The 27998-nt window shown below is 38.9% G+C and overlaps 1 protein-coding gene across 1 annotated transcript in view; it reads right to left on the reverse strand.

Annotated features, from left to right (window-relative positions):
- Positions 1–2211: 2211 nt before the first annotated feature.
- Positions 2212–27998, reverse strand: part of PPP1R3A (protein phosphatase 1 regulatory subunit 3A) — a 32127-nt gene continuing 6340 nt past the window's right edge. The window contains exons 2-4 of the mRNA XM_027682200.1: positions 11132–11190; positions 10887–11023; positions 2212–8665 (exon numbers count right to left, since the gene is read on the reverse strand). Of these exons, the coding sequence (XP_027538001.1) occupies positions 6152–8665; positions 10887–11023; positions 11132–11190 (2710 nt within the window). The 3' untranslated portion in view covers positions 2212–6151. The remainder of the gene's footprint in view (positions 8666–10886; positions 11024–11131; positions 11191–27998) is intronic.

Below are 27998 nucleotides of genomic sequence, written 5' to 3' on the forward strand. Positions count from 1 at the left end.
GGTTCGCTCAGCCCTAGAAAGATCCCTGGTGTAGAGGAGAAGAAATTTCCACATAGATACAGCAAGCATAGTGGCTCATATGAGTCTGTATGTTCTGTGATTTCCCTGCCATCATACATATGTGAAACATGCTCATGCCCTGTGGTCCCCAGGAAAGTCTTCCTACAGCCATGTATTAAAAAAAAAATCAAAGAAGCTCCTACATGGCCCTGAACTATACCAGACAGTGCAGGGATTGTGGGAGCTTAACTATTTACAGATAGTTTTATATTTCTGCATGAATAAGCACAGGTGGACATGTAGACTTTTTTTCTCCTGACACACATAACTTCACGTCATTGGGGACCGACCTGCTTAAATGGCCATGAGGCGGGTTTGTGGCTCCAGCCTGAGGCTGTCCCTCCCTGAAGGTTTATAACATCCTCAGAAGGAGCCTGAATTTCTAGTCCTCAGCGTGATGCTCTAATCTTGAATCATTTAATATTAAGGTCAAGGGCAAGATAATCTCCACTGTAATTCCACTAAGTGGTAATTGATAAGTTACAAAAAGAAGTTAGCATATGCTTCAATTTTTACTACTTTATATAGCTAATACCATATTTGTGTTATCTGTCCAAACTACTCAGAACTTATTAAACTTTCATGTCTCTAGAGAAAGCTGTTCAGAAACTTTCAAATTAGCCATTCTGTTTATTATTTCTTTTCCATTCACCCATGAAACCTAATTCTCACCTTCCAACCCACTTGTCTCAGTGCCACCCCCACACATAGGAACACAAACATCTCATATGTACCACCAAGCCATCCAAACCTCACTCATTAAATGTCTCAGCTCACCTAGATCATGCTTGCTCTGAATGCAGAAATTATCAGCTCCCTTCAATCTACCCATCTTTTTTGAAAAAAAAACCTGTCCTCACTCAGGCATAGGTAGTTTTGGTCAAAAAATCTCCCCTGACATCCACCTAAACTTGGAATCCTCAGCAGCATCAAGACTTCCTAGATCAGAAAAGCATCCTCAGTCTGTTCATTATCCATGGGTCTCTATGGTCTGCTTTGCAGACAGTGCTCTCAGAAGAGCCACAAGTCTTAGAAAGTTCAGCTGGGATGCACAAAAGGACATGGTCCGCTGAAGTGGAACTGTGCTGGAATTTAAGAACCTTTGTAGGTCTAAAAGAGAAGTCCACAGTTCCCTCATGGCTAGAACAATTCTCCCGTCCCAGTTCATGAGGCACTGATGTAGACCTGTAAGAGTAACTTTGTAGACTAAGGAAGAAGTAGACCTCACTGAGGAGGCGTAAAGGTCTTGATGTTAGTTTTGTATTCTATCTAAATAGAATTTTACATAAAACGCACAAGTTATTCTTGGAACAGTTTATATCCAAATATCCCTCCAATCTACACTCAGAAAGGGTTAACCTTCCCTTTCTCCAGTCCCAAAACTCTGGGATTGTTTTCTGCAAAGTATTCTGTTTCTGAAGGCAGCAGTTTACGTGCCTCAGTGCACAAGAGGGCTGCAGGATATGAAACCTGACCTGACAAAAGCATGGCCCTGACACCAATAAAGGCACGTCCCTCCCACCAGCGTTAAGTAATTAATCCCGCTGGCAGGGCAAGGGTGTAAGACCCAACTCTGCCATCAGGGTTTTCTATTAGAAAACTTTAGCAGCTCCCTATTTAACACATTGTCTATTTTGAATCTCATTCTTATGTTCAATGACTAGAGTGCCTACGTGTTTTATTCAGGGGCATAGATACCACTAGGCATATAAAATTTAGTATAGTGACTCTGAACATTTTCATTCTAACCTTCCTTTAGGGATCTAGTTCATACCCTGTCCTGTTTATTTTTCGATTTCCAATATTAAATAGTCCTTTAAAGGCTTTAGATTGCTTCAAAGCCTATCCTCTCCTCTCCTGATCCAAAAGTCACTGATGGATAAGAACCATTAATTAGCAACAACAAGTACTTGGGTCATTAATGGTTGTTCTCACTATCTCCTAACAAGGTATCTGAGTACAGAAATTCTTCCCACTCCTCTCTCTGCTGCCCTGAATATAGATTTAAGTAAATTCAACAGATTGGAGGTGTTGCAATATGAAAATTAATTTATTTGTTACATGTGCACTTTGGATAATAGCCATGAGACACACCTCCCGTGATAGGGATGTATGTTTACCTCATATGTCTAATAGTAATGCAAGGAAGCCTTTTTCCGTTATATTATTTTTAATTATTGCATTGTATTGGAGTCGAGCCCTTTGTGACCACAGGCCTGCCACATAGGATCATACCTTCTTTCTGTTGCATAGCTTGAAAAAATAACTAGAAGCTACTAGAAATGAAAGTATTAACTAGAAATACGTTACTAAGGCCTGGTATGCAAACTAAATATGAATCATTGCAAAAATACAACACAGCACTTATTCCCTGAAATAAGTAGAAATCCAATATTTTGCCAACATTATAAAGGTGTTGCTTCTATACAACAAACAAAAGTAAGAGGATTTTAAAAAGATATCTTATCACATGATAAATAAAAAAAGATAAAATTACTTGCTTTGTTGTTTTAAGTACATATGTACTTTAAATTTCAGGCACCTGTGCCCACAGATCAGTCTAGAGTCCTGTTTTGCAATCATAAACTGATTATGCCCACTAAATATTTTAAATATAGAAAATAAAATCCCAATCCAAATCTGAGAAATGCTAACAGTATTCCACTTGTGCGTAGATGCAAGGTGCTTATTCTAACATTCAAATATTTGCCCTAAATTCCAACTCTGAATGACTATACGTTTTAAAACGGCAAATCAAGATGTTTAACCTGTTGGACACAGGAGTACAGCCTAAGCATGCTTTCAGCAGAGATTGAACTAACTTAGCTAAATGTTAGCTGATATGTAGGAACTGGTTTAAATAGATTATGACACACGCTAAAAGCCTACTAATTTTTAATGAATGTCTGTATTAATAGATCCTCTCTATTTATCCCTGGCATTCTTTTTGCAGGTCATATTGACTCTCCTGAGCTCTCTGTAACATTTTTCTGCTGTTCTCCAGAGATTCATTCAATTCAATGACTTTCTTCCACCCATAGTCCTGGGCCCATCAATTGTCCCTGACCCCCTTTCTTGCTGTCCAATCAGCTGAGCTGAATCTTTGTCAATGAACCAAATATTTTGGGTTCAAATAAATCGGAAAAACTCTTTTTAACTTGCACTTTACATACAGCCAACCAACACACAAAGGTTCCCATGGCTCCAGTATGCCTATGCTTCCATGTGAAAGAGCAAGAGTCCTTAAAATGCACACTCCTTGGAGGCCCCAAGATGCAATAAAAAACACAACCAGGCTTTCCCACTTCTTCCATGGTGGCTGAACTGCTCAGCTCTGTGTACAATAAGGCCTGTTTCCAAGATATTCAAAGTTCTTTAGTTATCTTGGGTCCTTAGGCATTTAGACTGCCAGATTAAGACTTCTCTAAAAAATAGACATCATAACTTCTGGAAAAAGAAAATTCCCCTGGGATGCAAGTTCCAAATGAAAGTGTCTACACACAAATGGAAAGTGAAATATCTATTATTTTGAGCAGTGAATCGCTTTCAGCATAACTCAGTTGAGAAAGTAGGAGCCCAACTATGCACAGAGGTACAGCCAAACCCAGGTGGCCACAGTCCTCCTCACAGTCCTCCTCCAATCGTTAACATACATCCTGTAGGATGGCAGGCCAAGGTTTGGTAAAGCTGAAAATATTCAAATATGGGTTTGAATCCTGTGATTTCATGTGTAGAACTTTTACCTAACAGGCCAGGAACCTGGACTTTGTTCCTTACTCTGAATTTTATGAATTTTGCTTTAAAGAATTATGTGGCAAATTAGATTGTAGAAGGTTTTTAGCTTGCAACTGAAACTAAAAAGTCTAATTGCTGCCCTGGTGGTTTTAACTATCAGACTAAAATATGTCCTATGCCCTTGATCTCTCTCAGCTGAGGAGTCTGGTACTTGACTACATGGTGACACTTTCAGCAGGGTGCATCACACAAATGCAGGGTGTTTCTTCACCTTTTTATCCCTCTAACTGAGGACCTTGATCCTTCCAGAATATATTAGACACTGCTTGAGAGCTTCCACTGTACTGGGAAGTGAAGCAATACCTGATGTCTCTATCCCAGTGAGGTTGAAATTGTGAATGACTTAGACAGGGACCTGTCACACTGCAGGGAGTGAACTCCCAAAAGTAAGGCAATGTCATGCATTTTGGAGAAGTGACTCTAAATGTCATGAAAACCTAGATTCTTTCAGCATTTGTTGTCTCCAGGTAAAGAAGGGTCTGCGATCATGATTTTGGATTACACTGATTTAACTTCAATCCTGCTTTAAGTCTAAACCTAAGCTTTTTATTGGATCCAGCTCCTAATGCCTATTGGATTAATTTCTTTATCTCAATTAATATTTTGCTTGTATATATCTTTGAACATCTGGACACAACCTTCAGTGTCTCTCCTTAATGCCTCTAGTCCATTGCTATAACACATTCATGGATTGCTTTCAAAAGTTGTTAAGGTATCCAGCCATCAGCACATATATTAGCAATAGACCATGCACACATCTGCTCACCCCACTGAATGCACTGCTCCCACAATGCTTCAAAGTTTTACCCCCTGTAGAACAGGAATGTTAAGATGCCTGCTATAGCAGAGTGTCCTAACATCCTGAAACATATGAGTAAGTTTTAAATGAACTTTAAAAGGTTTATTTCAGAGCTAAGTTAGTGACTAAATAATTTTTCTATCATATAGCTTCAGCCATATGTTGCAATCAAGACTTTCACAGTTGTGGTATTTCACAGTGACAGTAAGGAAAGTGAAACAAACAGAGCTTAAAAACAACTTTTTTCCCTTCTTAAATTCTGGGGCTCCAGTAACATTATGCAGCCTTGGTGCTTCTTTTAACATGCTACCTGTGAAGGCATTTGTGACCATCCTCTGGGAAATGGCTGAAGAGCATCATAACCTGTCCTTCCTTTTCCTTCTGGACAAACTTTCACCATGAGCCTGTGTGGGACACCTGCAATGTTGGAGCAGCAAAGTCACCAGCATGCCTACCCCACAGGAATCCTGATCCACAGGATCAATTTGGACTCTCCTTAGGGCAGATACTGCCTTTTCTGCTTCGCCAAAATCACACAAGGAAGCCTCACTGAACACCAGTGTTGTGCCCTGTGTTTTCTCTTTGTGTTTGGTTAGCTTTATGTAGCAAGCCATAGGAAAAAAGCAGTAAACCTAATTCAGACATGCTTCACACAATCATAGCGTTCCTTTGTAAAATTTATTTAATGCTTTATAGATACGCTCAACAACACTGATGAAAAAATGTCATTCAAAGGCTTTGCCTAAAATAACAGTTCAGTGAGATTCTGTTACATAGTCCTCATTTACAAACACCAAAAGCTTTCATGCACCTGAGTGAATTGTACCAGGCCTGCAGTTGTGGTCTTCAATTTTTACAGGGTGGAAACAGAACATCTATTCTGCTACACATTACATCCTGAAAGTTTCATGATGTTACTAAGTCAAAGCCTTACATTTTTCAAACAGGGGTACCACTGGAGCTCTAAGTCAAAATAATGAAATATGAATTTGGAAAAATGTATTAACTTATCAAGAGATGCATTGCTCAGAGCATTGAGAATTACACTAGCAGATTATCAATTGCAATGTCAGTACCAAAATACTGATTTAGGTTTTATATTGTTCCTTGTGTTGTTACCTATTACACAGAATCTTAGAAAAAAATTCCCGGAAAAATATGAAGCTTTACTACAAAAGAAATTAAAGCAAGTAAATGGTGGGTTTAAGTACTACAGAGATATGAAGTATTGTTTCTTCAAATCCTGCTAAGAAGCAACAGTTGTACTTCATTTTAACTTGACATGCTTCAGAACTCATACTCATATAGGTATTTAATGATCCAAACATAATGGTCCTGTATAGTTTAATTACTTATATGAAGGCTCAAGTTCATATGTAATCTGTTAAAAATCTGTTGCTTTGGTTCTAACAATGAATAAACTCTTTAACAGTGAAAATGCTTTGATGGAATTGGAGATTATTGACCATGGATCCTGAGCACAGTTGACAGTAAGTGTTATTTCTTCTTGATAGACTCCTTGTTTCTTCCTCCTTCATGGTAAAGCCAAAACAAGGAGAACAGGTAGAGTGCAAGGCAGACCATCAAATCATAGTGGTAGAGTGTTGCAGAAAACAGAAGAAAGAAGAAGAAACAGAATATTTTGAAGGCAACGTGTTTTAAACCCGGAGACTCATGAGGCAACTTAAGTGCTTCACTCTTCTGGTTAGAAATATCTGCAGAATCAGAAATGTGCTGGCTTTCTTTCTGTGAGTCATCAAGACTGTTTAGCATTTTCCTGTCAGTTAATAAATGGTCAGATTGAGAGTCTCTTCCTTCACCTTCTTGGGTAGACTTACTAATTAAAATTTCTGGACTCCAGAACTTCTCTTGTTGGAGCTCTGCTTGATGGAAACATTGACCTATATTTCTTCCTCCTCCTTCTCTAGAAATTACTGTGTCTGAAGTGGAAGGTACTTCTCCTTTTTCAACTTTGGGAGGGAAGTTTTTATTAATACATGTAATTTCATTTGGTAGATTTAAATTGTACCCTGACTCAGCAGCAACCTTGTCTAAGACTTTGAATTCAAAGTGTTTATACAGGTGCTCCATACCTCCTGCTGCAGTGGACCCTTCAGAATATGCTACTGAAGAGCTTTTAAAATGGTGACCAGGAATGGTGTTTGTACCAGAAGGTGGCATTTTTGTTTCAGCTTTAGCACATAAATGGGAAAGCATACCAACATGGCTTTCTTCCCTGTAGAGCTCTTCTGCTTCCTCACTGTATAGATGCTTCTGGGTGCTCAGGGGACATTTAGATACTTCTGAATATAATGCCTGCTGAAAATCTTCTTTTTTTCCTGTATCAGAAACTTTTACTGCTTCTCCTACAGGTAGAATATTGCCTATGTCTGGTTGTACTTTGGCACATTTTTCCCTGCTATTGCGTATAGACTTCATTTCTCCTTGCAGTGTTTCACGAACGCATGCATTATAAATACCTAAAACTGATTCCTTTTCAAATTCAGTGTCATATAATACACCCACTGTGTTGAGTTGACAAAGAGCATAATGTGAACCATCATTTCTCCCTTCATGTGTATCAAACGCTGTTTCCTTTTCCTCTGTGGGCCTGTCACTTAGTGCAGTCTCTTGAGGTAGCTTAGCAATTACTGCTTTTTCGCTGGCAGACATTTTTTCTGGAGCACTTTCTGATGTTGTTTTAATTATATAAGCTGTACCTGCCTCTGCTTCCTCTGTAATATCCTGCTCAGAGACAGAAGACTTTTCACAACTCTCTGCCTCCTGGTAGATGAACAACTCCTTTTTGGAAGCTGTGCTCTGAGGTTCCGTGCTCCCCCTTGCTCCCCACTGAACCTTGCTCCCCATTTCTTGCAACCTCTGCTTGGCAGAGTTTGCTTCACTTTCCCTTCCAATCAGTCTCCATTTATTTGTATTGTCTGGCTTATCTCTGTCTTTTAACCTCATGAATCCTCTGTTTTCCTGAGTGTCCTCAACTTGCCTTTCATCCCCCCATGTGGCCCTGGGTGTCTGCTTGTTGTTCTCGGCTGGCAGAGGTGTTATGTTCAGGGCTTTGGCGTTGTGTTTCCTATGTGACTTGAAAGGCTTGGAAGTTTCCTCCTCACCGATTAATGCCAAGTCTGCTATTTCAATGACTTTCTTCTCCTTCCCTGCATCAGTGTTAGAGTTTTTTCCTGACATTTCACCAATTCCTTTTTCTTGCGTGTATCGTCTTTGTGTGGAATCTATTGAGACATCAGCATATGCAAAAGTGCCAGCATATAAATCTTCTCTTAAATGTACCTGAATTTTGCTTTCAATCATCTTGATTTTTCCTTCATATTTATCAGCATCTGATAACAACAAATCCGGAGTGTGGTGAGACATTTGTGGTGCCTGGTGCTCTGGAGCTGGATTAGCATTGCCATCCAGCGTCCTTGCTATGCATGTGTTTAATTGCATGGATTCATCATGCTCCGGAGAAATGGTTTCTGGTCTCATTTCACAAGCCCCTTTTGAGATAGCAGAAGCATCCTCACTGATGAATACCCTCTCCATCGTCTTACTTCCCAAGGCACTATCTATTTCACCTTTTGAAATATCTGTGTGGCTCTTTCCTTGTCGGCTTGAGACAGTGGCCGTAATACCAATAGCCTCGTTCTGCTTTGTCACAGGAAAATCTTTTGTGGATAAAAGGCTCTCACTGGTATGTTCCAAAGACCGCTCACCACCATTTACTGAGCTAGCAGTGACTTCCTTCCCTGGTAGCTGACTAATATAATCTGTTACAGAATACTTAAATTCATCTTTTAATTCTCCTCCTATCACTCGTAAAGTGTTTTCAGATGACGAACTGATAGACACAGGGTGCAAGTCACTGCTTCTTTCTATACAGGTTAGCTTTTTCACCAATCTTTCAGCTTCACTTGGAAAATTAACTGGTTCTGTAGTGTATAAATTCCTTTCATCTCTGGAAGAGGTACCTCTAGCTTCTGTGAAGTGCTGATTTAACTGAAACAATAGAATAGAAAAGAATGATCAAAAAGTGCTTTGCAAAAACACGCCAAATGAAGGAGGTAGAATTTCATTATGGAAAGTTTTGTTTTCAGTAACAAAGTTTATATGGAAACATGTTCCAAACCATTTGCAAAATTTACATTGGATGTATTTTTTAACATAGGTAATGAGCTTTATGGTGGTGCCGAAAGGAGCAGGAAATAAAATAGCATTCATAACCCTCTAGCTTTATTCATGAGTTCAGCAAGCTGCTAGTACATTTTATACAAATTAAATCTGAAGAGAATATTCCCTTAAAGGCAGGCTAATTCATTCTCTGTACATTTGATTCTAGGTTTGGAGAGATGAAGCCGTGGGGCGAGGGGGTAGGATTGGCACTTAAATGAGGGCATTGATACAGTACATCAAAGCCCAGTAATGTATAGTATTGTCCAGTAAAACAAAGACACATTTCACACTGACAAATTCTGTAAGGATTATCTGTGCTTCATTTCTCTCAGGGACCATTTTACAGGCTTCAAACCAGACTGTTTTTAGACAATCTGGTAAGACACAAGTTGGAAATGAGATTAGCAAAGTAAAAGGCCAGAAACTAATCACTCTCCCTCCTAGCTCCCAAATATCATATTGTATTATTCAGCTATGCTGGCTTGTCATTGCACTCTCTTCTCACTTTAGCACAGTCACACTGGTAGCACTAGCTGATCAATTAGAGGCTAGATTCTTGGGTACCCCTTTATGCATCTGCACTTGCTGTAGATACCCCCATTACAGTTTCTCTTATTAATATGTTTTCTGCAAAGCCTCTGCAAACTATTAATAGTAAAACGTCACTCAAAGAAAAGTGAGGGAGCTAATGTCTCTGCAAATTCTGTTTTAATGACCCTCTGCCAACCAGTGCTCAAGTGTATTTGAGTTCTTCGGTGATGCCAACTGTCAGGATTTAACAGTGAGATGCCTGTGTTTTTTTCCCCTCCTCATAACTGACATTTGCATGATCTCAATAATTATATGCAAATCTTACGATTTCCCCTTCTTCTCACATAAGGCTCATGTTACTTGTCAACTGCACAGCTGTCTTGTGAGCCAATGCCTGTGTGTTTCAAAGATTTGATTGTATTTCCATCTATTATAAGCCTTCATTGTTTAATTCATTAAAGAGTCCATAGTGGAAATTAACATCTAAATTATAGCTCCCCCTTCATTTATTGTATGGACAAGTCTGGCAATTGATAAACAAATGGTTATATTCAATCCTGTTTTTTCTAAAAGGGTGGACTGAGAACAGCAAGGAATTTTAGAGGTCCTCCTTTCTCTGTTTCACCAGGAAAAATAAAGAGACTGACTTTCAGTCAGTGAAAGGTCTCACAATATGCAACAATTTTCAACTTTTTTAAAGTAAAAGACGAGAAAAAATTATATTCAAATGAGAGGATTTTTTTTCTCCATGTCAATGAGGAAAAAAAAGAATGTTTCTCATCTTCCTCTCCTGTCTGATTCAGCATCCACATTTTCACAGGTGATAGCTATTATAATCTATGATTATGAATCTATGCACCCAAATGATATGAGCTGAGAACAGACACTGAGAATAATAGATTGCTGTATGTGTCTCATTTATTGCCATTTTTTCTTTCATACTGAAAAGTGCAAGGCAAACCACACACATTCATCCACACACACAAATCCAAATAGATTGAATGTTCACTGAGTGTGAAATTCATTGTAAAAAATCTAATGTCAAATACTGATACATAAAAATCTGCTTATATAAATATATATACCTATTTTGCTTATACAGCAGGCTACATAGTTATACTTTGAAAAACCTCAAAAGCAAGCAGTAGTATAAGTGTAAAAATTTTACCAAATATAAAACATGTATTTAAGAATATTTCCACCCTAGAGACTAGGAGAGGAGATTTTTTAAATGCTACTCTTCTAATTCCTTCAAACTGTCATTTAGAGCCTCTGGTAAAGAAGTAAAAGGGAGAAGTCATTAATTTAAGACCAGAAAAAGTTGATGCACTATACTGAAATCAAAGCACCTTCTATTGTTGAATCAGTTAGAGATTCAGTGTAAGTACAGACCAAGGCTTTACATTTGTAAATTAGAACATCAGTCAGCTCTGTTAAAAGGGGGCATTTCACCAGCTTTGAAGCGTAAATGGATTCAAATCATTTAATACTGTAGATATAATTGTATAACACTTACCAGCAACTCTAATTCTTTTTCATCATCTTTGTGATCATCCTGCTTGTATTCTGCATTTTTCTCTTTTATATTTTCATTAGCTTGTTCGGTGCCCTTGTCTTCTGCTTGCGAATAAACAATCTCTGGGATGTTTGTGTCTGAAGAGTTAAAAAAAAATAGTTGAATAATTTTCACGAGGTTGGTTGTTACAGTATTTTTAATTAACATGTGCAGTAAGGAAGAACTAATTAAACCGGGTGTTGTACCTGAAGTCTTTGAGTTATTCCATGTGTCATCATCAGACGTTGCCAATATTTCTTCCTTTCTGCTAAACAAAAAGAAACTTCTTGTGTTATTCTGCAAAAATTATGTTCTAATTCCTCTTAGACTCAAATATAAAGACTGCTAGTTAATTACACAAAATTTTGAATGCTGCTTGAAATTCTGAAAATAACAGCTATATAAAATGTAGCTTTTTTTTTTTGAGTGACCTGATATCAAGGCTTGGTCTTAAGAAAGAATTGGCCAAGAAAATGAGAATGTGTTGACCTTCAGATTACATTGCAAAGCTGATGGGTTTTCCCAGGCCTTTTTTGAGAAAGCAGCACAAAGATGATTAGATGGGTCACTGACAGAAGAGTATAATTTTGGGGTCAGGCAAGGGTCTGGGAGGATATATGTGTTCAAGAGGCCAGGGCTCTCTCTTGCTTGTGTTTTTCAAATATTTGTATATATACAGGGATGGCTGGAAAAAGACATCTTTGTTACCTGAAATAAATCTAAAGATTCTCCCTGCATATGTACAGTATAAATCCTGTTGCTAAGCTATGCCTGGCCGGCAGGAACGAATTCTGCTTCCCTGCAGCAAGTGCAATTTTTTCTGTTGTTTTGCTGGCTGTGAAAACAAAGGCCAGGTCCAACATGAAAAACACCTACGGAGAGATGCTTAGTGCCTGCAGTCCTCATCTATATCAATGCAATGTGATAGCAGCTTGAATTGTGTGCTTATAGGGATCTAATCTTTAGTGCAAAAGGCAAAAAAGTGTTAAAATAATATCACTTATGTGAAATGTAAATTATTATATCACTCCTAATGACTTCTCTATGAGGAGCGATTTCTTTTTCCGTAGGTTTTAATTTATGCAATTTTCAACTAGCCGTCCACCTGAGTTACTGCAAATTACTTTCTAATTTTCAAATATTAATCTTTTCCCCTTCTATTTTTCTCCTGGTGTCTTTCATTTGAATTGATATAACATTAACTCTGCCACCTAAATGCTTAATTCAGAAGGAGGATGCTAAATTTATACTCTGTTAAAAAGAATCTAGACTTTGACTGTCAGCAACTTTTTAAAATCCACTCTTTATAGGGTTGCCAGACTAAAGTAGACAGAAGCTGCTGCCAGTCTAGCGTCTGATCTCTGACACTGGCCACCATCAGATACTTCAGGGGAAGATGTAAAGTTTTTGTAGGAAAGTACTTGAAGTAATTTGCACAGCCTGTTAAATTTCCTCTTGGTCATTTTTTGTTAGAAGCTGTCCTTGAAGTGCAAGATTTAATTCTGTCTCGATGGTTCTTTTTTACCATTAATTGCAATAATGTTGAATATTCTTGCAATCTGTATGAATGTCATGTCACTCTTGAATCCTGGCATATGCATAGCCTCCACACATTTCTCACTCTCCTACTCACACCGTGATGGACTTTCTCCTGTCAGCAGTTGCTATGATCTGAATTAAATCCTGAATTCAGAGCCAGGCCCTTATTTTCAGTAGAACTGTGGAGTTTTTAACGTAAATCATTAGTGCTTATTATTTATACATAGGGTTTTGGGGAGAGCTGTTAGTTTGTTTATTGGGGTTTTTCTACTGTTCAAATGCTCGTCTTAGTGTTACATCTAGTTCCAAATTTTCTTCTGCCCTTCTGCATCTTTTTCACTCACCTGTTTCCATAAATCTAGACACCCTGTAGATCAGGGCTTAACCATAAGACAGATGCATTAAAACATTTAGGCACTAATAGGTGTACGTAAAAGCCCTTAATGAGGAGCCAAGATATGTAAAACACATGAACTGAATCATCACCCCAAAATAATAATCCTAAAGCCACATGGGCGCAGCAGGGAATTCTGTTGAATGTAGCTGAATTCTTTGAATGCAGCTGTCTACCTGCAGCATGCAGCAATATGAATGCAACTCTTGGGAAGGAGGGATGGCATAATTTGCTGCTAGAAGGGACTCTCATCTACTTGTTAAAGGAATGGAGTTTTTCATTCAAGAAACATTCTCAGAAGAAGGGAAGATGTTGATGCCTATATCTAGCATAGTCTACAGGCAGCTGCAGTTCACATTCAAGATGAAGTGGCACTTTCAGCTTCTGTCACACCCTCATGTGATAAAAATGCATCACATGCATCCAAAAAATATCCAAATTGCCAGGATAAAGAACATTTGGGTAGAAACTGGAGGACAAATTTCTCTACTCTTCATGAAGTTGGATGTACAAGCTCTTTAGCTTAATTTTCATTCCCTAGAGAAAAGAGAAACTGGAGTTGCCCCCTGTTTCCTATATTCCCTATCCAGTGATTATTTTTCGTTTTGATTAATAAATTTTCAGTGTAAAAATATAGACACAGTCTTTGAATAAGATGCTGAGGATGAGTAGCTATTTCCCAAACCTTTAAATGAACAGGTATAAAGATGCTTCAAGCTGGATAATTACAGGTGTGTGCTGGGTTGGTGTTACCTTATCTAGCTTTAGTCTCCCATGCGTCTGTATTCAGGCAGTCTTGTCTATCATGCCTATCATCAGTGGTGAGGGATTAACACTTCCAAAAGGAGATGCATTCCCTCTAACATGGGCATCATGAATAAGATGAAGTGACATATCCTTCAGAGGAGCTTCTCTGCCTCTGGACCATAAAGGAAACTTACAGCTTAGGCTGTTATTGAAAGCTGCATGAATCTCACCTTGTAAGTATAAATTTTAACTGTAATGTAGCTATGGAGTTTTAGTGTATGGGGCTGTAACACTCAATGTATGTGTGACCTGAGCCCCTCAGTTTTGGTTTTGCTGTGTTTGGAGTTGAATTTTTCCTTAACTCTTGTTCTAGTAGCATCTAGAGCCCTGGTCCACACCTTTCTTTTCACAACTGCAACACAGGTAATAAACAGCAATGATAACACAGTCTCACAGCTGGGATCCACACTGCGGGGCTTGTAACATAATTTCTTGCTTGTTGCACTGAATTTTATAAAGATTTCTGGTTTATAGCCCATTATTTGTGCATACGCGTCCCACAAATACCTCAGTACAGGGAATTTCAATGTAACAGGTATTTCCCTTATTTTACTTCTATATCAAAAATATCCATCCTCATAACACTATTTTATTGGAAAATCTAAAATTAACCTAAATTGAGGATGTTGATACTGCAGTGTTTGAGGATCACAAGGAGCATAAAATGATAGTAATTTAAATAAGAAGTGATATGAAGATGTTGAGACTATGAGTGCATGTAACTACAGAACAAACTCAAACATATATGTATACCCTAAGGACTGAAATACTTCCCAAAAGCCAATAGAAATTATCCCCTTCATCAAACAGGGGCAATTAGAAGGTATTTGTCTAGTTAGTTTTTCTCCATATTTCTCTGAAATATTCTCCTAGCACACTATCAGAATTCTGTGAGCAGATTTTTAAATTAGAATGTTAATTAAGCTTTTGCTTTAGAAATTAATTATCACACTTTGTTGTGAAAGGTGGTCTAAATTTGTCTACATTGTGAGAGAAAACAAATTTGTGTTCTGTTAAAAATCTTTTATTTTTATTTTTGAATGTCCAGGCATTCTGACAACAGTTAAAGCTAGAAAAAAATCCATGATGTCAGCTGATGCAGTTCTCCTCCAGCATATGTACCTGTAAACCTGCAGAACCTCTGTTGCTTCTGCTCATTCAGCTGAATGGGGCACATCTTCATAAAGTACACCAGGAACTTAAGAATTTCTACCATCTTAAAAAACTGAACAACTTACGCTCATATGATTCATTCTTGATGGAATTATCATTCACTTGGACTGAATTATAAAAATAAATAAGGAATAAAACCATGTTATCATTGTTATTTGCATTCATATACAAAGCTCAGGGCCTAGTTAGTAGGACAGAGAGGACTGAAAATTTGATGGACATTGTGTGAAGGAGTTCAGAAGTCCAAAACTTCATGGAATTGGCATCCCAGAAAGGAAATGTTAAACTTGAGTACTAAAGATGTGAAGACTAGATAGACAATGTATAAGTGATGAGAAAAAAAATAATTAGCCAATAAATATTTCTTTGACTTCACGAAGGGTTGGGGTAAACTAAGATATGTCAAGGCTTTCTAAATAGCCTTTTTAAGTTAAATAGGGATTTTTTTTAGAAGGGAGGTTTGATCAAGATTTCAGATGATCTATGTATAACCCCAGAATCAAAAGACTTCTCCTAAAATTTTCTACCACAGAGCTAGTAGTGGGGTAGAGTCCTATAGGAACAGAGATCTTACAGGACATAACTGATACAAATACAGATTTAGAAAATTATATTATTTCATCCAATCTGGGAGTGGAACTTGTTTAAATATGCTCCAGTTAAGAGAAGCAGATAATCTCCAACCCAAATCTGAGAGACCCAAGAGAGGAAAACACATATTGGTTTAAAACCTTTGTTATTCAAATCTATCAAATTGGTCCTGATACTATGGTAACAGTATTAAAAGAGTTGAAAAAGTAGTAGCTATATTTAGGAAAAAAAAGAGAAATAGTGTCAAGGCAACTACAGGTCCAGTTGTCTTCAAAAACTTTTCACAACAGATTTAGAACAAAACTTAAGTGAGACAAGAAATACAGATAAATAGAAAATGGCATAAAAATACCAGACTCACCTGATTATATCTGTCTTTGATAAAATTACTACATTTCCCTTGTCTAAAAATCAGTTGTCAGAATTTCATTAAAGCATTTGTTGTGCAGTCACATGGGAAATTTATTAATTAAACAGGAGAAGAGGGATATGAGTATAAGAGCTGGGTGGTGGAAGAGAGGCTCTCAGTGCCAAGCAGGGTCCCACAAGCTGGGCTGTGTGGAGTTAGCAGGCACCACTGAGGAACTGGAGAGGACCAGTCATGTAATCAGACTTACTCAGTCATGTTATTACAGACCAAAGCACAAGAAGTCAAAGTTAAATTAAATCCGCAGCAGATAGGAAGTTGGGAGACATGACCAACACAGAGGAGGATTGAAAGAAATAGGTGGCCTGGAGGATCAGGATAATAGATAAGGGATGAAATTCAAAATTATAAAGTGCCAGGTTACACATTTAGGGACTAGAAAGAGTTTCCGCCACAAAACTAGGCCTCAGAAATTGTAAGAAACAGATGAACAAGAAAAATCTGAGGGTTTTTTTTTATCATAAAACATTTCCAGGCCACTGGTGTGAGATGAGCAGGACACTGTGATATCAAGGCAAGCCAAGTTCTATAGTAATGAGTCAGAGAAAGTTTTCCCAGTAATGAAAGATTTACAAGAAATGTTCATGTTGTGGCACCAGGCACCAATAAGAACTCTTATGGACTGAAAGACTGATTCAAACTGGAACAGGTGCAGAAGGGGACTACAAGAAGGCTTGCAGGATGAAAAATCTATATTAACCAAGAAGATAAACTGAGTACTTCTATTCAGCATAACAAAATAAAGTCTGAGAGGAGAAATAATGCATGTTATTGATATAGTAAATGGATAAGTACTCAGAAGATAAAATTAAATTAAGCAGCCAGGCTATTAATGTAAAATTAATATAAGAGTTTACAAAAATATTTATTTATGGAAACTTAAAACAAGCTCTGTAAGCATTAGAAAACTATATCCCATAATTTTTAAGTGCAAATACCACACATAAGAAAATGAGAAGGTCTCAGTATGGAAACATGGATATATTTTTGTGAACTGGATTATGCAACACATTTCCCAAGGTATAAGACTTCACGACCCCATAGTCCCAGTCCAGTCCTATTTCAAATGTTCCTGTGCAGCTATAATGCCCTGAGAGTTATGCTTTCAAGACTGCACATTTCACTGTGGAATAGCAGGTGCTTAGGTCTGGTCATAAATAGGTTTGGGACTAAAGCCAAAAGCTACTAACTTTTCCATAATGGGTGGTGTTATCATAGCTTGTCATGATTTTAATTCACACACCAATATTGGGCTAAAATTGTGTCTGTATGTTTGGATACCTCACAGCACTGTTCACTTTGTTCTGTGTTATATCCACTTACACTAGATCTTACTATTTAAATCATGAAATATTTATTTTAAAGAATGTAAAAAAAGGCCAAAATAGTTGGATTACAGAGTATAGAAAGAGAAAATCTACCTGTAAAACTCTTGAAATTAATGCAAACTGATCAATTTTATACTATCTTATATTTAAAAGAAATATATATTTTAAAGGAATATATTATTTAATCTGAAATTCAGAGAGGTATGAGGGTGTTAAAGTATTCAAAGAATGTATTTCTTAAATATTTAGTTAAAAATATGTAAAAGGAAAAAAAGTTTTCAACACAATTTTATTTAAAAATCCAGAAAGTCTTGGGGTCTTACAGAATCTTTCATGCTTCTGATTTTTACTGTAGGTTCAAAATAAATAAAAAAAAAAAAATCAAAATTCTATCTTGAAATGGAGGTGATTTTTTTTTGCTAACATAACTAACGTAAACCTCATAACGGTTGACTTACTGGAAAACTACATTTAAAATATTGCTCTATTTATACTGGTCCTAAAATAACAGTTGGACAGGGGAGAAAATATTACCAAAATCAATTCATAAGGAGATGGAAATGACAACAGGCAAAAGAAAATGGTACTATTTAAAATAAAAAAATGTTAAAACCATAATCTTGATAATCTGATCTCATTATCATGATGAGACAACTACTGAAGACATATCCCCTCACACTTCAGGATCTAGATCCAAACCATGTCCTGACCTCTTGGTCTTTGTATGACAACTAAAGGAGTTCGGGAGCCGCCAAGAATCTTGATGTGGATTTTCAGAGTAAAGACTTTGACTTCTCTTGTGATGTTGTCTCCATGGTTCATTTTATTCTATTTCACTCACTAAATATATGAACTAAATATTTAATGAGTAAAGATAAACTCACTCCTTGCTTCCATAAGGCTCAGTCCAAAATTCACTATAGGGACAAGTCTCCCACTGATTTAAATTGATATTATCAGAATTGTTTTATCAGAAGCTGAAGTGATAGTCTTAGAATACAATCACTCCCCAGTTTATTATCACATGCAGTTCTTAGTCTCAAGCCCTTGTGCTGCCAGAGAATTCACATCTGAGCTCAAGACGGGAGGTGCAGCCCTGGCTCGAAGCCACATTTGTGCCTCCTGGGGCCTTGCCTTGCTGTGCCTCAGCACCAACCAGGGTCCATAAGGTGGCATGGAGATGACAAGGAGGCTGAGGATTACCTGCCTATGCACTACCATAAGAGGGCATATATATTATTTCTCATCTGGAGAATTCCTGACATGGGAGACTGCCTGCTGGAGGTGTGTCCTACAGCCTCCCCACTGAGCAATGCTTGACCTCTTATTTTGGGCCACTTGAAAACCAAGAGGCCACAAACTGTCTGCAGCAGAGACACATGCAGTAAGACACTTTTAGGTGCAACCACCCACTTGTTACGGAGATAAGCCATTAAGTTCATGCTCGGCTTCCCAAGAGCAGATCAGTACATGTATAGAGGCTTCAGTGCCCAGTAGTGTCTGGTAGTGCTGGTCACATTGGAGCCAACCAGGCTTGTGGGCAGTAGGATCTGGCCTCATCCAAAGTTCTACCTGCAAGTTGTATCTGGTCAGGCTCTGAACTACCTGTGGCTACAGAGGAGAAAGACCCTTGATAAAGCTAAGGAGTGTAATCACTGTTATTGCTGGAGCTGGTGCTTATTTCTGATTTGTTTACCTGCACGTTTTTGTCTAAACGAAGGCAGAATATTATTTTTATGAACAGTATGCTCTCATTTGAAATTGACACTAATGAATGCAAGGCTTTTTCCCCCTCTTGTTTGTACCATCAAATTAATTAGCTCTATTGTGACATCAGTATTTTTCTCAAGTAGTTCAGGGCTCGAGCACTTTCCTTTCTTTTTCTAAAGGGCATCTTCAGTGTGCCCTTTATCTACCATAAGAATCATGCATCACTTGTATTTTTCACAACTAATGCTGTTTATTATAAAAACTGATTGTGATGTGAAGATTGTTATACTGTGTGGCAAATTGCCCAAACAATTACTGTAAATGCATGAGCCATAAACTGTACTGCCAAGGACGCTGGTAGGTTAGCTCCTATAAAAGAAACAATTAGAGTCTGAGGTGAAAATAATAGAGATGAGATGACAGTTATTGAAAAGGCAGAACATCCAGTTTAATGTTGTAAATATAGGTTTGTGGATTACACTGATGGTTTTAAAGTGTTCATGACTTATTGAATGGAATAAAGTATTCCATACTTTAGAATGGGGCAATAATTATTATCCCTTTTTAATTGTGATGTCTGATGCATTTGTGAGCAGTTGCTGAGAACATCCCCACATTATACTGATGCTAGTTCTAAATTATCATCCTGCTCCAAGGGTTTGGGGTTTTTTTATTATTATTATTTTACTTTTTTAGCATTTTGTTGTTCAGGGTCTGTTCTGAACAAAGTATTTTCTCTTGAGGAACTTGGAGTGCTTAGAGGGTTACAGCAGTAATTATTTCAGTTTCAGCCTACACACTTCAGTGCTTTAAATCATCATTAGAAGTTTCATCCCTCAGCAACTCCTGCTGAGACAATCTTAAACTCCTAGAAACAATTAGATAAGAATAGCTTATCTTTATGACAATTTGTATATAAAGATATTGATAAGAATTTGCCAGAAATTAAGAAAATACATTTTTTTCTTAGGAGTCATCTAAATATAGGAAAAGGGGTTTTATGATTGCTAAAGAATTTCAGTAGTTCAAACTAGATTTGAAACATACGAAGTTTAGGGTGCATAAAAAAAAAGATGTGCACCCTACAAGAGGATGTGTTGCAATAGACTATGGCATACAGAGAGAAGATAAAGGAAAATTGACAATACTGAACAAGAAAATTAAACAGTCTTCTGTTTCTTTAAGACAAGACATAAGGGTAAAAGACAATGAAATAAAATTCAAGTATTAGACCCTAGGGAGAGCACTAAACAACTGGACACATAATTATGGCTGTCCCAGAAGGCAAAGGTGCTGGGCACATAAAATCAGAACTGGGAAGGGTCTGTCCAGGGTTTGGAGGAGACGACAAAGTGAGCAGCAGAGCAAGCAGCAAAGGGCAGTCTGTGTCTGCAGCATATGAGAGCTCTGAACTACAGAACCCATTAGTCAGGGCAGGTGGGGAGATGCTGTAAAATGTCTCTGAAAGCAAGTTGCAAGGAAACTAAACATGCAGCTGTAACAGTTTTCAGGAAAATTCTCTGTAATTTTCAGGCTTTTACATACTATTAAGAGAAGCTGATCTTAATGTTAGGTAGGATGTCAGAGCTGTGTTGGACATTGATGGTGCCACAGTGAAGTGCAGGGTGGTGTTGGGGAGCAGAGCTTGGGAGGTGGCTGGGCTGTGGGCCTGGGCACTGGCTGTGTCCTCAGGCTGAAATACCTGCCTCCTACCAAAACTCAGTGTTGAGCCCCGGGAACTAGACCTTACTTAGGTACAGCAGAAATCAACAGCTGCACTAATCACAGACAGACCAGGCCAGCACAGAGCAGTGCGAGTGAGGTGCGGAGCATTGCTGTCCGTGCAAAACAGAGGACACCTGAACTCAGCCAGTATCATTCCTCGTTCTGGGCTCCTAATGCATGCTCCTGAATTTCTACTTGTCAGTTTGCTTTACCTGAAAATATGGCCAATTCCTACCTAAAGGCATTTTGGCTTCAAATGATCTCTCCTTGTGGAGATGCCATGTTATACATAACATTGTTATTACATGTCATGTGTGGCAATACCATGGCCTTCTGTTTTTATGGTTTTTTTTCCAGGAGGTCTTTAGAAAATAGAAGCATAACAGAAAAATAATTTAATGTAAACAATGCAGAAAACAATAATTTAAATTATAGACCACACAGGTAAAGATTCAGAAGCAAAAACTGCAAAGAAAATCAACATCTATAATTGAATAGCTGTGCGAACATTAAGTAGAAATTACTGAATAATATTTTAAAATATTATGCCATTACAACTGATCCTATTAGGATGAAGTTGTATGTAAATCGGAGCCCTTATTATAACTCTAGGAAAGATTGATTTTCTTATATGACCTTCAACTACCGGCAGTGTTAGAGAAGGCTCAATCTAGTTCTTAGTAAATAGGTGTCACCAAACAAACAGGACTGACACTAATTAGCTCCCTTGTTGATAGTCAGGAAACAGAGGACAGAGGCAGAAGACAGAGCAGCCCACTCATTATTAGAGCAGTAGGTGAGGACATTTGCTGGCTGGTATGTCAATGGAGGTTTGCACTGCAGCTGCCATTTTGAAACTAAGCTGAGAATAGAAGACTGCATTATCAGGAGAGTCAGTCAAACAAACTTCACAAGCATTTTGCATGAAAACAGAGCCACAAAGAACCTGTACTTAAATGTTTGAAATTTGAGGAAGACTATTAACTTGTGATATTTCTCCACCTTGAGGAAATAGCCCTTAGTTTTGGTCATCTCACCTAAAAAAAGGGGCTGGCACCAGAAGAAAAAAGGTGGGGCTTCAAAATGATCATAAAGAACTGTCATTAGCTTCTGCACAAGGAGAAATCAGAAAAGAAGTTTGGAAAGTGAAGTGGAAAAAGATGCTCAGAATGAGCGGTATATGGTATGATGATTAATAGTATCAAGGGGGGACAATTGATCAAGAGAGCAGCTGTAAGGGAATTTGAGTGTTTTTTTCTGAAAAGATAATTCCCAGTAGGATTCAGGCAATGTTTGTAATAAACCTATTTTTATTAAGATTATTGGATTGGTGCTATCCAGGGGATTATATTTTCCAATTACTAATATTTTCATTTTTCAGTCTTATTTTATGATTGAAACAGGGACATAGGTGGCACAGAACAAAATGCATTGGCTTGACTTGAGATGAGAATAATCATAGCCTCAAAGCAAACAAAGTCCCCAGAAATTAGTCTTTATTTTCTAGCTCATTAAAAAAGACCTTGAGTTTTAATGGCAAAACATTAATACGATTTTTATTATTTTTTTTAAATACAGATGTGTATCTGTCCATTAGAAGATTTTAGTGCCATACAATCTGAACTAGGAACCCAACACCAATTTGGTGCCAGGCTCAAACCTTTAATATAGCACTGTCTATCCCCAAATCTCATAACTATAGATATGAAGACTATAGAAAAAAAATTGCAAAATAAGACAGTTATACCTCAAATTAAGCTATAGCAATTATAAACAGGAACACTGCCCCTTTCTTCAGATCATTTTGTAGCTCTGTCATGATTGCTGTACCTTATTGCAGTATCCATGCAGCAATGTTGAAAAGAAACCAGTTCAGGAGTCCTGTTACACAGCTGTTTTATATGTGGGTTAGTCAGAAAATTGAGTAAGTCCTTTTACAGAATGGGCCAAGTATTTCAGAAAGAGAGAACCTCTTTCAAAAAGATCCTCCTGGGCAGGGTTAGCAGGTCTATTGACAGCTCCATTGTGAATTAGTACTGCAGGACCTTACTATTGGGATTCCTATTTCCAGGACCAAGATATTGAAAGAGAGGAAAAGATGAATCAGGAGTCACATTTTCTTAGGACTAGGTTTGACCTAAGGTCAGAGGATATGCTTCTTAGGTTGGTATTTTTTCTGTAAGGGGCATGATCAAATACCGAAATGATTTTGTAGAAAGGAGATGGTGGTAGTGTTCCTCTGTTCTTCTCTTGCTTCTTTCTCACACTGCTTTAAAAGATGGAAGGAGAGAAACTCTCAAGTTGTGTCTGTTTTGTCTAGATCTGAGATGAAAAAGACCGTAACCAAAGTGGCTCCTGATCTTTTTCTGGATCTCACGGGGGAAGAATAGAGAAGGAGCAGTCTCCTCCCAGGAGAGAGTATATTTCCTAGAGATTGACTGCATGAGGCTGAGGCAGGTATGCAAGAAGGTGACAAATGCCTTAAGAAGCAGATGGACAGATGGCAGTCAGGTGAGACTAAGACACAGAAACCACTCTTGGGGAGGAGAACAGAACAGATGACAACAAAAAAAACCCTTGGAGTTATTCTTGAGAAAAGGCAACTCTGATCTAAATCTTGGAAAGCAATTGTAGATTCAGTATCTCAATAAGATAAAACTCCCAGGTGTTATCACCATGAGAGACTTTTATAACCTTTTTTTGTTTTTCACATGTTTAGTACCACACAGCAAGAAGGCAGTTGTGTGATAGATCTCAATATTTCTATCAAGAAGACATGGAATATAACCCAGGAGATACTGGTTCAGACTTACTGGGGTAGATTTAGACACTGACAAACTCCTCAACCCTCTACCCCAACATGAAGCTATGATGTAGTCACCATCACGGAAATATGGTGGGATGACTCGCATGACTGGAGTGCTGCCATGGATGGCTACAAGCTCTTCAGAAGGCATAGGCAAGGTAGGAGAGGTGGAGGGATGGCTCTATATGTTAGAGATACTCTTGACTCTGTAGAACTCAAGGTCAGTAACGTTAAGGTTGAGTGTCTGAGGACCAGAATCAGGGGGAAGGCCAACAAGGCTGACATCCTGGTGGGAGTCTGTTATAGACCACCCAATCAGGATGATGAGGGTGATGAGTTATTCTACAAGCAGCTGGCATACATCTCATAGTCACCAGACCTTGTTCTTGTGGGCAACTTTAACCTGCCAGATGTCTGCTGGGAACTCCACACAGCTGAGAAGAAGCAGTCTAGGAGATTCCTAGAGGGCATAGAGGATACTTTCTTGCTCCAGCTGGTAAATGTGCTTACCAGGTGTGGGGCCCTGCTAGACCTGCTGTTCACAAACAGAGAGGGGCTGGTGGGAGATGTGGTGGTTGGAGGCTGTCTGGGGCACAGTGACCATGAAATGACAGAGTTTTCAATACTCAGGAACACAAAGAGGGCCATCAATAAAACTTCTACCCTGGACTTCCACAGGGCAGATTTCAGCCTACTCAGAAGACTGCTTCAGAGGGTACCTTGGGAAACAGCCCTTGAAAACAAAGGGGTCCAGGAGGGATGGACATGCTTCAAGAAGCAAGTCTTGCATGTACAGGCTGCCCCAGTGTGCTGAAAGGCGAGCCAGTGGGGAAGACGACCAGCCTGGCTGAACAGGGAAATTTTAAAGGAAATTAGGGGAAAAAAGAGATCTTACTGACTATGGAAAAAAGGGCTGGCTACTCATGAAGAGTTTAGGAATATAGTTAGGTCATGTAGAAAGAAAATTAGAGAGACAAAGGCACAATTTGAACCCAATCTAGCCAGTTCTGTTACGGATAACAAGAAATGTTTCTACAAATATATCAATAGCAAAAGGAGGGTCAAGGAAAACTTCCACTCTTTGTTGGACATGGGGCAGAACATAGTCACCAAAGAAGAGGAAAAGGCTGAGGTATTTCACACCTTCTTTACCTCAGTTTTCAACACTAAGACAGGTTGTCCTCAGGACAATTGGCCTCTGGAGCTGGTAGACAGAGACAGGAAGCTGAATAGCCCCCCTGTAATCCAGGAGGAAACAGTTAGCGACCCGCTGAACCACTTGGATCCCCACAAGTCTATGGGACCAGATGGGATCCATCCTAGGGTGATGAGGGAGCTGGTGGAAGAGCTCGCCAAGCCGCTCTCCATCATTTACCAACAGTCCTGGCTCACTGGAGAGGTCCCAGATGATTGGAAGTTGGCAAATGTCACAATCATCCACAAAAAGGGCTGCAAGGAGGACCCGAGAAACTACAGGCCTGTCAGCCTGACCTCAGTGCCCGGCAAGGTTATGGAGCAGATCATCCCAAGTGCAATCACACAGCACCTACAGGATGGACAAGGGATCAGACCCAGTCAGCACAGGTTTAGGAAGGACAGGTCCTGTCTGACCAACCTGATCTCCTTTTATGATCAAGTGACCTGCCTGGTGGATGAGGGGAAGGCTGTGGATGTGGTCTATCTGGACTTCAGCAAAGCCTTTGACACTGTCTCCCATTGCATACTCCTGAAAAACTGGCAACCAACAGCTTGGACAGGGGCACTCTCTGCTGGGTTAGGAACTGGCTGGAGGGCCGGGCCCAGAGAGTGGTGGGGAACAGTGCTGCATCCAGTTGGCGGCTGGTCACTAGTGGTGTCCCCCAGGGATCGGTGTTGGGCCCAGTCCTGTTTAATATCTTTATTGACGATCTGGATGAGGGGATTGTGTGTACCATTAGCAAATCTGCAGATGACACCAAGTTGGGGTGGACTGCTGATCTGCTGGAAGGCAGGAGGGCTCTTCAGAAGGACCTGGACAAGCTGGAGAGAGATTCTCATTCTGACAGGATGAGGTTCAACAAGGCCAAGTGCCAGGTCCTGCACTTTGGTCACAACAACCCCATGCAGCGCTACAGGCTGGGGACAAAGTGGCTGGAGAGCAACCAGGCAGAAAGGGACCTGGGAGTTTGGATTGACAGGAAAAAGAACATGAGCCATCAGTGTGCCCAGGTGGCCAAGAAGGCCAATGGCATCCTGGCCTGTATCAGGAACAGTGTGACCAACAGGTCCAGGGAAGTGATTCTTCCCCTGTGCTCAGCACTGGCAAGGCCACACCTGGAGTACTGTGTCCAGCTCTGAGCCCCTCAGTTCAGGAAGGATATTGAGGTGCTGGAGCAGGTCTAAAGAAGAGCAACAAGGCTGCTGAAGAGACTTAAGCACAAGTCCTGTGAGGAGAGGCTGAGAGAGCTGGGGTTGTTTAGCCTGGAGGAGGCTCAGGGGAGACTTTATCACTCTCTACAACTCCCTGAAAGGAGGTTGTAGCCAGGTGGGCATCGGTCTCTTCTCCCAGGCAACCAGCAGTAGGACAAGAGGGCACGGTCTTAAGCTCTGCCAGGGGAGGTTTAGGTTGGATATTAGGAAAAAATCTTTTACAGAGAGGGTAATCAGGCATTGGAATGGGCTGCCCAGGGAGGTGGTGGATTCACTGTCCCTGGGGGTTTTTAAGATGAGACTGGATGTGGCACTTAGAGCTATGGTCTAGTAACCACAGCAGTAGTGGATCAAGGGTTGGACAATAACTGTGCATCAAAACAAAATGTAAATGCAAATCCACTTCGTGCACCTAGGAGCAAGGTAAGAAAAACCTGCCAGCTTTACCTAGTTCACATTCAGTTGTGCCTATCAGGACTGCAGTTAGTAACCAACGGTAATAAATCTTCAGGTTTAGTGCTAGAGTACCAGCTGGTTTCCCAAATCAGGAGGAGAGTGGTGAAACACTCAGAAAACCAAGCCCCTATTATCCTTTGGCATATCAACTAATATTTTTTTATGTGTGTCACTGAAGTTCCAGGGATCAAATAGCCACTTCTAATATGCTCCCATGGTGTTTAAAAGGTCTTAGCCCTTCCTTTGCCCTAAGGCAGGGACTGCATTTAACTTAGAAAATATTTATTTGGACCATTGTTTTTGCCTTAGTAGCTGAGAAGATAGTCCACATTTTATCTTAAAAATATGATGGGCAATAGGTTCTCTGGATTTACACTGTAGCTGAATCAATTGCTTCAATGTCAGACCTGTGGTACTGGGACTAGATCATGGCTTAAAGCTCAGAATAAGCATAAACAGCTCAAATGACACTGGTAGTGAATGCAATGATTAAATATGGCTCCAGTGCTCTCAGTTAATGTTACACTAACTTTAAACATCTTTTCAAGACTAACATTTAGCCAGGTGATGGTGAATGCAATGGAACAATTTTTTTTTCCAACTGAACATTTGTGAACTGAAATATCTGAATGGTGGACAGGAGAGAGTTTTGAAATGGATATTTACAGCCTGGTTCAGTTTGCAAAATAGATACCTCCCTAAACAAAAGAATCATTGAACATACAGGAGTTCCTTTAGCAATATATTTCTATTTGTCCAAGGGTCCTTAACCAGCAATCTGAAAGAGTGTAGAAATAAGCTCTGGTCCTGTAAATATTAACATTCAATGATAGTTTTACACATGCAGAGTTCTAAAAAGTTCAGTGAGATTTCTGATGTTCATTAAATTATTTATTGCGCCTATTGCAGGATCAAGCCAGTTGCTGAAATAAAAAGTTCTAAAAGTCAGTTGTAATAGTGTTACAGTATTGGCATATTTAAATAAGCTAATGAAATTGTAGCAACTGAAAAAAGTCTTACAAGTGTAAAGCCAAGCAATACATGTATAATTACAAGTACTTATCATATGATTGAGAGATGACACTCAGATTACAAAGTACCGATTTTATACAGTTTCTATATGGATTTTATAAGCTTTATAACAAGCAACATACCCCACCTATGAGAGCACAGATTTCTGTTCTATAGCACTGTTGAGAGCAATTTCTAAGGTAGGTCACGGAAGTGAATGAGAAACCACTGATACTATTAGAGTTCCAGAGTAAATACTATGCTAAGATTTACAGCAACAAGCTATTTTCATTTGTTGTTCCCCAAAATTTTAAAAGCTTCTTTTAATATTTCTAGTGCAATAAATGGATGGCAAATGAATAGCACAGTGCACAATCACCAAAAGCAAAAATGTGCTAGGTTTTCAGTCTTCAGGTACTCTCCAATTAGGGGACTACAAGTACAGGAAGCATATGTCTATTTGTCAGTGCATGCCATTCTCATCCATATCTTCCACCTGTTTCTTTAACGCTTCTATGGTAGCATTCAAAGCCTGAAGACATTAACTTAGATATCTATCTTTAGGATCTTTAATAAGTTTCATATTTCAAATAGTAAGTATGCCTGGATTTTGAAATATTATGATTAAACAGACAGAAAAAAAAAACATTAAGTGTATTTTCTGGCTAAGTAGGATTGTTCCCTATAGAATATTTTT

Source organism: Neopelma chrysocephalum, unplaced genomic scaffold (assembly GCF_003984885.1).
Source record: "Neopelma chrysocephalum unplaced genomic scaffold, ASM398488v2 Primary Assembly neopelma1_62, whole genome shotgun sequence".
Taxonomy (NCBI): domain Eukaryota; kingdom Metazoa; phylum Chordata; class Aves; order Passeriformes; family Pipridae; genus Neopelma; species Neopelma chrysocephalum.